This window comes from Piliocolobus tephrosceles, chromosome 8, assembly GCF_002776525.5.
Source record: "Piliocolobus tephrosceles isolate RC106 chromosome 8, ASM277652v3, whole genome shotgun sequence".
In the NCBI taxonomy this organism is placed as follows: domain Eukaryota; kingdom Metazoa; phylum Chordata; class Mammalia; order Primates; family Cercopithecidae; genus Piliocolobus; species Piliocolobus tephrosceles.
Genome location: NC_045441.1, coordinates 76,402,520 through 76,417,929, shown reverse-complemented (window position 1 = coordinate 76,417,929; position 15,410 = coordinate 76,402,520). Strand labels below are relative to the sequence as shown.

The 15,410-nt window shown below is 41.0% G+C and overlaps 1 protein-coding gene across 9 annotated transcripts in view; it reads left to right on the top strand.

Annotated features, from left to right (window-relative positions):
* Nucleotides 1–15,410, top strand: part of DYNC1I1 (dynein cytoplasmic 1 intermediate chain 1) — a 342,240-nt gene that overhangs the window by 27,140 nt on the left and 299,690 nt on the right. For 6 of the 9 annotated variants that reach the window (XR_002734626.2, XM_023226602.1, XM_023226607.1 and 3 more), the window contains exon 2: nucleotides 8,781–8,840. The exons of the other annotated variants lie outside the window; for them this stretch is intronic. Coding sequence is in view for 4 of the 6 variants with exons in the window: in XM_023226602.1 (XP_023082370.1) it covers nucleotides 8,787–8,840 (54 nt within the window). In the remaining 2 variants the exon portion in view is untranslated. The remainder of the gene's footprint in view (nucleotides 1–8,780; nucleotides 8,841–15,410) is intronic. 9 annotated transcript variants of the gene reach the window in all.

Sequence of the window (15,410 nt, the reverse complement as noted above, 5' to 3'; positions counted from 1 at the left end):
AAATAAATAAATAAATAAATAAATAAATAAATAAATAAATAAATAATCTCAAGCACTATAGAGGATGATTGTACTTGATCAACAGACCTGCCTGGTAACAGTTCCAGTGTGCTTCATTATGCTTTAACTCAGTGCTCTTCCAACATTTTTTTCTCTCTTTTATAATCCCTCAAGAATTTAAAAAAATTCTGCAGCTCCATCATCTCCACACATTTTAGGTTACATCTAATGGTTTTCATCATAAATTTATAGAATCACAATTAATGTGATTTTCAGAATGTTGTAAACTTTGACAGTTAAAAATAAAATCGTGACATCGTTCTTTGAATCCAATTAAAATCTAAATACCAACTTCAGTTTAAAATGTATGGGAAGAAGCTCTTTTCACAAAGGGATGTTTTTATATCTTGCAGTTAAGCACCACAGTAAGATTTGGGATTTCCTGGAGTTTTGTTTGTTTAGTTTATATTTGTCTTTAACGTTAATGTAACAGAAGGCATTTGTGAAAATGGAGAGGGGAAAAGGGGCCCCGAATAATTCTACAACCATGGGCACATTCTCTGGTAGACAGTTTTAGGAAAGCATACAGGCAGAAGCTGCGGATCTGGAAATTAATGTCATTAACTTTTCCCTTGCCTGCAGGCTCTTTAGAAAGCCTCTGTGGAGGCCAGGGGTATGCAGATGCCAGTTTGAAGATTGCACATTTATCTAGCACAGGTGCTGTGTGTTATGGGTCAGTGTGGCACAGCTACTGGTAGTCAGGCCCATTGCCTTCTCTGTATGGGACTCAAATTAGAGGTGAGTAGGGCCAGAAGGAGCTGCACAGAGGCTGGTCCCATTTTCTGCTCTCAAGTAGAGGTGATGGGATAGCTGTCTTTCATCGTTCTTCTATTTAATGATTTTCAGTACAAGATGGGCTCATTCCAGTGCTTTCTTTTCTTTTTCGTTTTATTTATTTATAAACAGGGTCTTACTCTGTTGCTTAGGCTGGAGTGCAGTGGCATGATCATAACTCACTGCAACTCCAACTCCTGGACTCAAGCGATTCTCCCAACTCATCCTTCCAACTAACTGGGACTACAGGCATGTCCCACCACACCAGCTAGTTAATTTTTTTTTTTTTTTTTCCCATAGGGATGGAGTCTTGCTGTGTTGCCCAGGCTGGTCTTGAACTTGTGGCTTCCAGCAGTCCTCCTCCCTCGGCCTTCTAAGTGTTGGGATTACAGGCATGAGCCACTGCACCTGGCCCCAGCAAGTTTTTAGATCAGTGGTTCTTAGCCAGGAGCAATTGTCTTCTCTAGGGGATATTTGGCAATGTCTGGAGACATTTTTTATTATCTCACCTGGGGAGAAGGGCTGGCATCTAGTGGGTAGAGGTTGGGACTGCTGCTGAACATGCCACAAAGCACAAGACAGCCTCCACAACAAAGAATTATCTGAGCCAAAATGTCAATGATGCCGAGGTTATGGAACTCTGCTTTAGAAGTTCTAGTTTTCTCATCGAAATCTTCCCTGTTTAATAATTTAAGTCAATTTTTTTGGTCTTTACAAGATAGTAAAAAGCACAACATCTAAAAGCATGTAAGAGGCAGCATAAAGTAATGAGAAGAAGAGGCCAGATATCCCACTTACTGCCTGTGTGAGCCTCAGTTTCTTTATCTGTAAAATGGGGACAATGATGCCTGGCTTGCAAAGTTATTGTGAGGATTGCAGACAGTGAGTGTACAGGTCCCAGCACATGGTACATGCTAAATACATGGATGATTCTTTTTATCATCAAACAACAATTATGTCACTCTCTAGTTTATCTGGGATGTGTGTGATCTTGCCTTCCTTTGAACCAAAGATATGCTTTATTTTTTTAAAACAAAAAAATTGTCTTGATTTAAATTTACTCATTGACATACATCTTTCTCCTAGACTTTAGGCTCCTTCAGACATCATTGTGTCTTCCAGCAGAGAACCTTACACATGGTGAATACTCAACAAGCTTTTGTTGACCTGAAATATTAGCCAGAATAAATCCTACTTAGTATTCCTTTTCTTTTAAGACTGAGTTCTTTTTCCCCTTGGAGCATTTTAATGTGTTTAGTAAAAACATTCACTTCCCGAAATGTAGCACCCATTGTGAGTCTGTGCCCAAGATGAATGTGTGTTTGGTAATGCTTAGAATCCTGGAAGCCTTGCCTTCCTGAATCAGGATCATGCAGAGCATTTCTGCTGGGGGAAGGGGAGTTGTAAGGAGGACAATATTTCATTGAAGAAATGACAAACAGCATGGTTTGAATCTGGTGTTTTCCTTTTTGAACCCCTTAGGCTAATCCTTTTGGTCTGGCTTTGTTCTGACACTGTCCAATGAGCAGTCCAGTACATTGGCTTCTTTCTGGTAGAAGGCACATTTTGATTCCTTACCAGGTTTATATTTTATTCTAATGTCCAGAGTGAAGCCAAGTAATGAGTATATTTTCATTGAATAAATGAAATATTCATTCACTGTAGTGAATAAATGATGACACAACATTATACATCCTTTGCCTACAATCACTTTCCCTTTTTTTTTTTTGAGACAGAGTCTCGCTCTGTCGCCCAGGCTGGAGTGCAGTGGTGTGATCTCGGCTCACTGTAAGCTCTGCCTCCCGGGTTCACGCCATTCTCCTGCCTCACCCTCCTGAGTAGCTGGGACTACAGGCGCCCGCCACCACACCCAGCTAATTTTTTGTATTTTTAGTAGAGACAGGGTTTCACCATGTTAGCCAGGATGGTCTTGATTTCCTGACCTTGTGATCCGCCCACCTCGGTCTCCCAAAGTGCTGGGATTACAGGTGGGAGCCACCACGCCCGGCCTCACTTTCCCGTTTAGAATACATGCTAGATTGTCTGCTCTGACCTGAAATAGTACACATTTCTTTGTCAAGATGAAGACTTCACTCATTGAAATGGAATGAAGTCCTCTCCTTCTGAATGCAGTTTTAGATCCTATAGCACACCATGTGGAAGCCTCTAAATGTTTATCAAGTTGTTGAATGTTAAAAGGAGCCTGAGTGCAGGGGATGACCCTGAGACTCTGTCTCAGAACCAACTTGTGGAATGTCAGTTGGTGGGTTTGGATGATGGAAAGGGAAGCAGGCCCTGTGGGGAATGTGTGTTTTGACACAATGTCCCCTTTTAAAATGACGGTGCATCTCCTGTTTCACCATCTGCCTGTTAGTATCAATATAGCAAGAGGTTGGGGGAATTGGTGTGTATTTTGTGGAAGAAAGAATAACAAAAGAAAAAAAAAGAAAACCTTTCTCTCCCTGTTTTCTTGAAAAGTGTGGCTTTGTTCACTTTCAGAAGGTATAGGTTACAGCTGATTCAGAAAGAGGATCCTCCCTCTTTGAATGCCTTCAGGCTTAGAGGAAAATGATAATCTATTTGGGTAAGTTAAAAATGCCAAACTAAATCTCCCAATGCAAATACGGACCACCCAGGGACGTTGTAAAAGGCCAGATTTGGGGGTTTGAATATTTACACATTTTCTTGCCTCCTATTTTAAGCTTCTTAATATTTGTCAAATGCTGCTGAAAAGTAATTGGCATATCAAGCAAGGGTGAAATCCCATATCTTATGCCAGAGAATTTAAAGCCAGGGAACTGTGCTCATTTCCCTTGAGAATCCCTTGTTTTTAAAATGAAGAAATGTGAGTTCAAAAAATTCTAAGACAGTAAATTAGAGACTTTAAAGTAGATAGCAAAGTTGATTACAAACCTATTATTGAGGGGGAGGAAGATATATTCTCTTTGAGTGCTCCCTTTCCCTGGTATAGTCTGCCCTGACAGAGCCATTTTTCTCAGTAAATTGGGCGAAAGTTAATTTTTGACGGTGGGTCAACATCACCCTATAACATTGTCAACACCAACGCTACCTTCCCAAATGCTGGAAGGGCAGATCTGGGCAGCACATGGAAAAAGTGTTTTCTAAACTCCCTGGAGGAAAATACAGAACGTTGCTTTAACCAGGGCACATGCTCTGGAGACTGTGTGGTTTTTAATAACATTTAGTGCTTATTCTTTACAACCTCCTCGTGAGGCATTCCACAGCACTTTAAGATGGAGATGGTAAAGGAGGGGTGCTTGAAGATGTCAACGCTGTCAAGGAAGGTGAAAGGTAACAAGAATTCTGACTCATTGGAGTGGATTTGATCAGGCTAGACTGTATCATGATGCAGTAACAAATAACTGCCAAACCTCAGTGGAGTAACACAACAAAAAAATTTTCTTGGCCATGTTACATGTCCAGTGTGGGTCAACAAGGGGCTGTGTTCATCAGGTTCACTCAGAGGCCCATGCTGCATGAGGCTTCATCTTGATATATGCTTCTACAATCCCTGTGGTAGATTGCATAGTACATATTAAACCTCCTGGAAGTGACATATGACACCTCTACTCGTGTTTCATTAGCCAAAACCAGTTGGGCGGCCATGCCTGACTACAATGGCGTCCTTAAGTGTAGTTCTACGGGAGGGGAACTGAAATTTTTGTAATAAACTCAAATAACCGTGGAAGGGAGGGACTTACATGAGGTCTGCCTATTCCTGCTAATAACTACAGTCTCTATGGGGCACCCCTAGGGACACTGATTGATATGTAACCACATATGTAGTGGTTTCAGCCACCAACTCTACACGTGAATTGGGAGAGTTTCCTGAGCCTTTTGTGGGACTGGCAACAGGGGTCACTCATTTGCTCAGCCACTGCATGCTCAAACCCTGTATGGGATGGGGAGCATGCAGACAGGCAGGTGCAGGAGCCAGGATGAATGCTTTTGGGCCCCAGCCCCATGGTAGCATGGAAGGATGTGTTATAATTAATGCTCTTTTAGCAGTTAATGTCTGTGGATGGCTAAGTATTAAACCAGCTTGTGGAGAGTCAGGGTGACAGCCTTTTACACTCTGCCCTCTTGGTACCTGCATCCTTGTCCAGCGTCCAGGAAGAATCAGGTCACACATGGACTTGAAGGATGTGAGCACAGTGGTTTTATTGAGTGGTGGAGGTTGCTCTCAGTGGGATGGATGGGCAGCTGGAAAGGGGATGGAGTGGGAAGATGATCTTACCCTGGAGTTCAGCCATCCTGTGGCCAATCACCTCTCTGACCTTCCCCAGCCGAACTCCTCTCGATATTCAGATGACCCTTCTCTTCTCTCCTTCTCTGCCACTCCTTTCTGCTGCTCTGCCACTCTTCTGCTCATGGATCCTGGGGTTTGGGGTTTTTGTGGGTACAGGATGGGGGCGTGGCAGGCCAGAGTGGTTTTAGAAAAGGCGACATTTGTATATGAAAACAGCAATGCCTGTTCCCATTTAGGGCCGTGGGTTTCCAGGCTTGAGGGTGGAACCTTTGCTGAGGAACCACCCTCTTCTACCCAGTATTTCCTTGCTTCCTGTCCATATCACTAACACCTGAACGAATGCCCATTAAAATATAAAATGCATTTGCATGATTTTAGCATCATAAGGAATAACAGGTTCCCAGAAAACTGAGCTTACAAATATTAATCTTACTGATAATGAATAAAGGAAATATATATGGGGTGAAAATTAGCTTCCTTCAGTAGTTGTTCAATTATAGTCAAGAATACTCATTTAGAACTTATGGAATGCCAGCCCTGAGTAAGACTGAGTGCTTGGTGGGCACATGAAAATGAAGAAAGTACAGATCGTAGGGGCCAATGTCTAATGGGGGGAAAATAGAATAATTTATTACCTACAATGTGGTTATATGTTATCACATATCAAATGATTATCACGTATGTTAAAATGGGATAAATGCCTCAGAGATATAACAAAGTACAATGGGGATTCAAATAAGGGGAGTGATTAATAATTAAGTGAGTAATCACTTCTTTCAATTTGCAGACTGACCAGACATCAGTGTTACCCAGACAAAAACATTTCAATTAATGTTTTACATTCATCCTCCTCTTTTGTTTTTGGACCTGATTTGATCACAGAAAAAATTAAAACAGTGATTATGATTAAGAGGTAGTATAAGAACATGACCTCTGGAAATAAGATTCAAAGCTGAGTTTCACCATTTACGAGCTATGCAATCTTGACAAGTTACTTTGCTTGCGTGTACCTAATTTTCTTCCTCTGTAAAATAGGATTCATAATAATAGCATCCACTTCCTAGTGTTGTGCTGTGGTTTGAAAGAATAAATCCCACTTAATTTTCCATTTCTTACAGGATTTAATTTTTTCCCCTTGGATCATTTCGATATGCTTAGTACAAACATTGACTTCCTGAAATGTACCACCTCTTGGGTGTCTGAGCCCCAAATGGATGTGGGCTTAGTAATTCCTGGGATTCTGGATGTCTTGCGTTCCTGAATTCGGGTCGTGGGAGTGTTTCAGGGTCAGATGTTCAGTCAGTATTTTCCCTAGTCTGAGAGGCAACCATATAGTCTAGAGAGCTCTAGAGTGTCAATCTGGCTTCTATTCTGATAGATCTGGTAATTCAGGTCTATTGGAGGTACATTTCCTAGCTCCCCTATTCCCACCCCAGCACTTCAAAGTCATGTTAAATTAAATTAAAATTTAATGTGGTATAAATAAATTGTGACTGAATCATGGAGGCATTCTACTTGTTTGATTCCAGAACGTTAAAAGGTCCATGTGTTTGGGACCACTGCCATAGCAAAGGATTGACGAGCTAGAGTCTGGGTACGATGGAGGGGAGACTGTGAGGCTCATCTTGGTAGATGCTCACCTTCTCTCTCCTCTGTTTTTTCTTTGCCTTCCCCACCCACTCCTTGAATGCAAAGTGGGGGCAACTTGAGGTGACGCTGCAGAGCTTGTGGGCTGTAAGTGGGCGAAGGGGTGGGCGTGAAGACTGTCTTTGGCAAATAGCTTTGAGGATACTTATCTGCTGTAGCCCAAACTTCTTGTAAAAAACAGAGTTAATATCCATGTAATAGAGAACCCTTGACTGGTTCAAGCTATTCAAAAAATGGGCTGGGCTGTCTGTGAGGTAGTGAGTTCCCAGTGCCTAGGGAAGTTCAAGCATGTCACCTCCTGTGAACGTTGTCTGTGAACAGACTTATCAGTGAGAGGTCAGAGAAGCTCTGGTAATTTCTACATAATTTTCCTCAAAATTTAAGAATCTCTGATCCTTTGTAATGAGACAGAACTTTGTATTATTCTTTCTTTTGGCCAGGTTCTGCCATTCACCTGGGGCCAGCATAAACAAGGGGGCAGGTGCCAAATTGGGAAAATGTAACAACTTTTGCCTATTTCCTTTCCATGGGACTGTTTAAATTGTAACATTCATTCATTTGTGCCTTCAACAAACATTTATAAATTCTTCCCGCCAGACAATGGGAGGGTTATAGTAACTTCAGGGAGTTTAACAGCCAGTGACAACCATTAAAAACAAATAAGAGGTCTGGAGCAGTGGCTCATGCCTGTAATCCCAGGCTAAGGCTGGTAGATTACTTGAGCTCAGGAGTTCAAGACTAGCCTGGACAACATGGTAAAACCCCGTCTCTATCAAAAAATACAAAAAATTAGCCAGGCGTGGTGATGCGCATCTGTGGTCCCAGCTACTCGGGAGGCTGAGGTGGGAGGATCACTTGAGTCTGGGAGGCAGAGGTTACAGTGAGCCAAGATCGCACCACTGCACTCCAGCCTGGGCAACACAGTGAGACTGTATCTCAAACAAACAAACAAACAAAAACCAAGAAATGTTGCTAACTTAATTCCAAATTGACCAAGCCACCATGCGTTTGATGACTCATTCTTTCACCAAATCCTTTATTCATTCATTCACTCAGTAATCTCCTAATGTACTCTGATGGTTTTTTATCATCTGATCCTCCTTCCCCAAAACAGAGAGTAGACAAATATGTCATTTCAAAGTTATATGCCAGAAACCCCAATACCATATACATATATATTGTATATAATTAACAAAATCTATGCCTTCATTGGAGCTTAATATGTATATAAATATAGGTATCGCAAATGCTAAGATATCTATTTTGGACACTTAATTTCTCACTCTTTAATTCTATACAGCAAAAGTGTGATATGAAAGAAAAGTGTTAATTCCAGTAGTTTGCCTTGATTAGCAGATTTAAATAGACTGAATTGGTTTAACATGGAAATTCTTGATATTTTTTCAAGACTCTTACGTGTTCTAAAAATAAATCACTTTCTTCTGAAGCAAGGCAGGACCAAAGGGCAGAAAAAAATAGCCCTGGGTCAGTTATGTCCTGAGAGTGTGGCACCAAACATTCCCCTTTCCAACTTGTTCCCCATTGCGCCCCTGCCACCTCAAATCCATTCGACCATATGCTACCGTCCCATTGAACTGTGCTATTCCCCAAACATCGGCCACTTCCATCGGAAATGATCCCCAGTTCCCATCCTGCCTCACATGTCAATGTCTGGCTCTCAGTGCTCCTCCTTTAGGAAGCCCTTTTTGTGCTCCAGTTCTTGCAAGCACTCCTTAATATGTTATACCTTTATCACACATGTATCCCATTTCCCCTGCAATGTTGTTAGTGTTTTCAGACCCTCCCATATTACATGCTTTTTGAGACAGACTCTATACTGATCATTTGTGTAAGTCCCACGGTACCCAGAACAGCACTGTGTGCTTTGTAGGGGCTCAGTAAAAAAAACTCATTATACTGAATTAACAACATAAAGATAAATTTAGCATCGTGGAGCTAACTACTTAGGCTTCCTGACTCTTGGCAAATTAAAAATTTTGGTTGACTAGTGTGCTTCTCCCTGCTTTAGAAACATATGGAGGACCTTGCTCAGAAGCCCAAGGTAGTCTTCCCATTTCCTTCCATCAAGGTAAGTCATCCCAGCGTCCTTCCCCTTGGCCCCACCACTCCATTCCTGCAAAGAGTCACTGCGCAGCAGGGACTGGAGCAGTGGGGAGAAATGTGCTCTGATCTGCTAAAGGAATTTGGGGTTATGTGACTATATATGGACATGTGTGTGGGTACATGCTCATGTGCTGAAAATAACCCGGTGACACTCTTGAGCATCAACATTCTTACCTGTAGTCAGCTATCATATTGCAGCTGATGAGGACCAGCAGTTAGCTATATAGATAGGCAGAATTAAGGTCTGAATCTTAGTTTTGAGAGTCTAGATGTTAGATTGTTTTTAGATAGCCCACATTCTCTAGCAACTTACTGATGGGCAAACATACAACCCAATGTAAATACATGTTATATGTTAGGTCCCCAACATAAAATGCCAACTTACTATCTTTGCCAAGAGAAACCTAACTTCCCACTGAATCAAATGCCCTTGTTTATAGGTCAGTGTTCTGAACTCTTCTGAGAACTTGAGTTCCTGGGCCCTTGGTTTGGGATAGGCATGGCTAGGACAGGACTAGTGTGAGGTTATTAAGGATAATCTTAAAGGCTGAGTCTAGAGGTAACCTGGGCATTGAAAAATCAAGCAGGTGGTCCAATTATGTTAATACATTCAAAAGAGCTGGGAAGGGAGGCAGAATCTAGGTGTGGCAATAATATAGCAATTGAGGGCACCAAAAGAAAGCAAAAGGGTTGAGAGGGAGGGTGGGGAAATCGATCTAGGGGAATCCGAAAGCCAATGGAGCATTGACACTGTTTATAGAACATAAAGCTAGGAACAGGGAAAGGAGTTCACTCAGACACGTTTTCTGAAGCCAAATTTGTTCATTCATCAAATATTGATTATCTACTCTGGTCAGTCACTATCCTTAGTGTTGGCAATACATCAGTGAACAATATGGACAAAATCTATGCCTTCATTGGAGCTTAACTTCTAAAAAGAGAGACAAACAACAAAAAATACTTAAACATTAAGTCTAACATATGTAATGAAGAAAAACTTAAGGCAGCAGAAAAGATGGCAATGCAGGGACGGTGGGAGGGGACTAGTTTGCTATTTTAAATAGAATTGTCAAGTAAGACCTCAGTGAGATGAAATTTGGACTAAGTCTTGAAGAAGCAAGCCATTCAGATATGTAGGGGAAAATGCATAACAGACAGAGGGAATAGGAGATGCCAAGACCCTGAGGTGGGCGTGTACCTGATGTGTCTGAGGAACAGTTAGTAGGCTGGCGTGTCTAGGGATGAGATCGGGAAAGTAATAGGGTTGTGTTGTGTAGGGCCATGGAGGCCATTATAAGGAATTTGGCTTTTACTCTGAAATGGGAGCCATTGGGGAACTTTTTGCAGAGAAATGACACGACTTGACTTGTGTTTTAATGAATTACTGTAGCAGCTGTGTGGAATGGGCTGCAAGGGAGGCCAAAGATAGAAATGAGGAGACCCATTAGGGGGCTCTTGCAGAAATATGGATGACAGATGATGGTGGTTTAGACAGGGTGGTAGCAGAGGAGGTGGTGAAAAGTGGACAGATCCTGGAAATGTTTGGAAGGAAGAGATAATTTGCTGATAGATTGGATGTGGAGTTTGATGGAAAGGGAAATCAGGGATGGCTCCAAGACTTTTGGCCTGAGTAGCTGGAAGCAGTTGCCTTTGATTGAAGTGGAGAAGATCAAAAGCTGGATGCACATGAAGCCAGAGTCCAGGGAACAGTTGTCACAGCTAGTGCTTCACGGTGGCGTGCTGGCACCATTGAGGTGACTCTCCTACCAGACACACAGGAAGGGTGACGTGAGTTGGTCAGGGTGATGACATTTGGTCAGGGTGCCTTTTCCCTGCACACACTGGGGAAAACCTGAAAACTTCGTGCCCTTTTTGCATGATTTAAGACTCTGTTCTCCTTCTATTGTAATAGGTTTTGCAGTTGATTACCACTAATTATGTGGTGGTGGAGAAATCACTTTTATGTCTCCACTCTGCTACTTCCCAAGGCTGTGATTGGGTGAGAAGGGTATAATTGCAGTACCATTCAATAAAGAATGTTCTGAAATATGGGGCAACCTGACAGGTAGAAAAGGAGATAGATGTATTCATGTAAATTACTACATACTTTGGATATTTTGTGACTCCTTAGCATGCATGGTCTTGAAAATTTAGATATAATTCTTCCTCCATTTTAATTCTTTCTTCCAGAATTGGTTTTCTTTAAAAGCTAATGTATACATGTCTGCATGCTATTTTCACTCATAGTGACAGATGGTTGAAACTGGCTCTAGCTACATTTTTAAAAAAGTCTTGAATTTAAAAAAAATACACATGAGTATCAGAAGGGTTTAAGCCTTTTAGAGCTGGTTCAGAAATCTGCTCTGAATGCTGCTTCATACCACTGAGTTACCCATTCGTGTACAAAATGCTGTGTGCTGGGCCAGGGTAGGGAATTTGCAGCCAAGCTTTTCAGAAGGGTATTTGCTTTCTAAAAGGTATATAAAGGTTGTGCTGATGGGGCAAATAGCAAATATCCAAATCCTAGAGTGGCGTTCAGCATTTGTGTTGACATGGTCTGCAGGGAATATGTGATGGTCCTGCACTTCAGGCAATATTGATTTTCTACACTCTTATCTGCATATTAAGGTAGCTGGAAAAGTTGATTAATCTTTCAAGAACACCCACTTTTATGTGTTTGTACTTTGGGGTATTGAGGGACTTATTTTATGTTTTTTCTCTTTAATCGTCTGGTAGATTTAAACAAATAGATTGGAGTTTGCTTTGGTCATTCTGTGATAGAGCTTTCCTGCCAGTGCTCTGTGAATGGATCACAGGTTCCATGTATACCCAATATTAATTTCTTGGCAGCCCTCAGGGTAGTCAGAGCCTGGTAAGTCTCCTGTGGTAGTGAACACCTTTCTCTGTTTACCCTAACATACCTTGCAAATGTCATCATGATCTGTGGGTGTCATAACATGCAAAATGTTGGCTGAGAAAGGATAAAGGTAGAGATAAATTTAGAATTAAAAAATTTTCAGTTTAAGAATTGAGGTAGCTCAATATATTTCAAAAGTTTAACTGCAACTAACAATTATAAACAATATGTGTATGTAATAGTAAATGTATGTATATGTGTCCAAAACAAGTTTCTTACCATGTGCAGTACATTCTAATAATTATAATCTGTTACATCACAGGAATGGCTGCCTTTGACCACTGACTTGATTTTGTAACTCACTGGTGGGCTGCAACCCATGTTTTAAAAGGCTGGTGTAGAGTGAATTACACAGTAGGAATTAATTATCTGGTCTTGTGCTTGCTCACATCCTTCTGTGTTTCCCTCCTGTGTACAGAGAAGTTCAGACCCCTTTAAAGCATGGCGTAGCCAACCTTTGGCTATAGGGTGACCAACTTGGCCAGGTTTGCCTGGGACTTTCCTTGTTCTAGCACTGTACATCCTGTGTCCTGTGTACTTCTGTATTTTTGTGCAAACTAAGATGGTTGGTCACTCAGTCTTTGGAATCTGGTCTCTGACTGCCTTCCCATTCTCATCTTCCTCCACCCCGTTTTGTACTCAGTGTTCCATCCATATCCCATTACTTGTCCCACAAACTGGTCATTCTTCTTACCTCCCACCTTTGTCCATGCTTCCCCCTCTGCCTGGGATGCACCACTCACCTGTACCTTCCTCAGGTCTGGTCTTCCTCCATTCTGGTTTGTTGAGTCACCTACTCTTTGGAAACCTTCTTTCACTGCTTTCTTGTGAGCAAGGTGGTAACCACAGACTACATTGGCTTATGGAATCTTTAGTAACTGTGTTTTCCTGAGCTGTCATATTCTTTATCGTCTGTTGAACAAGCATTAGAAGGAAAACTGCTGACATAAAGTGGGTGACTATGACGAAGAAAGAATACAAGATGAGTAGAATAAATCAATAGAGATGATATGGCCAACAGAGTGGGGCAAGAGAAGATGCAAAAAACGTAACTACAGGCTTATGCAGTGGCTAAGTGGCTAAGAGCATGGTGTGCTGTGGAGACTTGAATCCTGGATCTTCACATGCCAAAGTTGTTTGCTTTGGTTGTGAGGATACAGTATTACCTTAGAAGCCTCTTCTCTGCATGTGCTTTTCCACTCATCATGACCCCAACAGGGATTGGTGGTCCTTAAAATTAGGTCGCCTTAATTACGAATTCATACATATTTTGTAGTGAATTTGAGAGAGAATTAAGTGGTCTTAAGATGTGGAGATATTCTTAATTTATAGTTTTAGATTGGAATAAATTGATTTTTTGTGAGCATGTGTATTGCTGATTTATTTTGGGAAAATCTAATTTTACTTTATTATCCGAATTAAATAGTATTTAAATTGATTATTGACATTAAAATTATTCCTTTCTTCATTGTGATTAATGTATCTTGATTGAAATTTCCTTTAACATGGTAGTTTAAATTTGTGCTCACTAGGGATTGCAAAAACAGCCGCGTGGCTTGAATTTGCCTGCATCCTCTATTGAGAGAGAGTGCCCACTTCAGGCAGGCCTACTGGCCTATGCTGTCTTGATTTAACTTTGTTACACAGAGAATCTGGCTCATTTATAATACAGCAGGCCCAAGAACTCAGAGTCAAAGCTAAAGCTAGTCATGTCTAAAGATTTGCTTGTTATCAGTTATTTTAAAGATCAGTCTGCCAGGTTACCTGAGAGTAGTTTATTTTTAGACATGTTCATTTATCATCTTAGCAACTAAGAGAAAACAGCTCCAAGTGCAATAGATGGCTCTGTTCTAAATCATAGATTATTTTTACATCACTGTTAAAGAGAAAGTCCAACCAGCAACATGATAATTTATCCTCAAGGAATTTGGAGCAATAAATTCAAGACTGCTGAATTTATTGGTTGAGATCAACAATAGAGACTGTCAATTATAAATTAATGGATTTTGCTACATAATCCTTTTAGAGTCAGAAAACAGAGATTAAAAATGTAAATCAGGCAGGAAAAATTATATCAATGGATATATAATGGTAGTGATTTAGTAAAAGATAGTTGAATGGATGAGGCAATGTTAGGAGTATGTGTTTGTTGCACATTTGTACTAACGAGTGAGACAGTGACTCTCCCCCACCATCCCCTATGGGAATAAAGATTTGTTGCATAATGAGGAATAACTTCTCTGATTTTGGTCATTTAAAAGCATAGTATGCTGAGTTAACTTATTGATGATTGGAAAGTTCTCAAAATGTTAGTGAAAATATGGACAATATGGACATAATGTCTCTAATAGTTGTTTAGCAATTCAAGAGACATTTATTGAGCACTCAATGCTAGTCACTACAGGTACAGAAGTAAATTAGACATGGCCCCTGTCTTAAGAGCTTTAAGTCTAACAGGAGGAGAAAAATCACAGAGTATAGTCATGCGCTATGGTACATGTTCCAGCAGAACTACATGCAGGGTACTCTAACAGCACCAGTGAGGGGTGCATGACCCAGGCTTGTGCTGGGGTTTAGACATGGTACCCCAAAATATGGCACTTTGGCATATTGAATATTTTAAGCTGAAGAAATTTGAGAAATGGCATGTGCAGGAAGGTCTCTCTGACCATCCCCTCCCCTTCTCTGAAGCAAGTCAAAGGACCCTCACGTGAGAGGAAGGGTGCATCCTTATCTCTGAAAACACAGGATACAGAGAGGAATCTGAACAAAGACACCAGGCTATGCTTCCCCCAGTTACTACTCTTAGATAATACTTTTTGGCCAGTCAATTTTTTCCTCACAACTCTTCATTCTTCATGAAGCCTACTATAAAAGCATTCAAGTTTAACTGTTTCTTTGCGTCTTCATTTCCTTATGGAGCTTCCTATGCCATGTGAAACTTACATTAAATACATTTGTATGATTTTCTCCTTCTAATCTGTCTTTCATTACAGGAGTCTCAGCCAATGAACCTAAGATAAGTAGAAGGAAAAGGTATTTTTCCTCCTCTACACTGGATGCCCTAGGAAGGCTTTCTGGAGGGAATGTGATTGAGTTGAGACAGAAAGATGAATAGGGGACATCAGATTAAACATGGTGAGAAAAACATTTCTGGAATTTGCAAAGGTATAAAGGCAAAAAAACCTCTTGCTATGCACCAGTAAATTGTGAACTAGGGAGTGGAAGGATATATGGATGGAGAGGTGGGAAATAAGAGCATCTTATGTGCCCATGATAAGGAGTTGGGACATATTTTGTAACAGTGTTTTAAACAGTGTTCTGTCACCCAAATCTGATGGTAGTGTACCCATCATCAGATTTGGGTGATAGAAAGCTCACCCTGATGCTACGTGGAGGATGTATCATCAGGGAGCAAGGTTAGCAGAGGAAGATGAGTTAGGAGAGTACTGCAATTGTCAGAAGCAATGATGAAGACTGGCCTTGTGCAATGTGAAAGGACATGGGTCGAAGAGGGCAGGCTGGTAAATATTAGGTGGTCAAATTGGGAGTACTTGAAAATTGGTTGTGGGGTGTGTTGAGGTTGAGGATTTGGGGCTGACCAAGGAAAAGACAAGA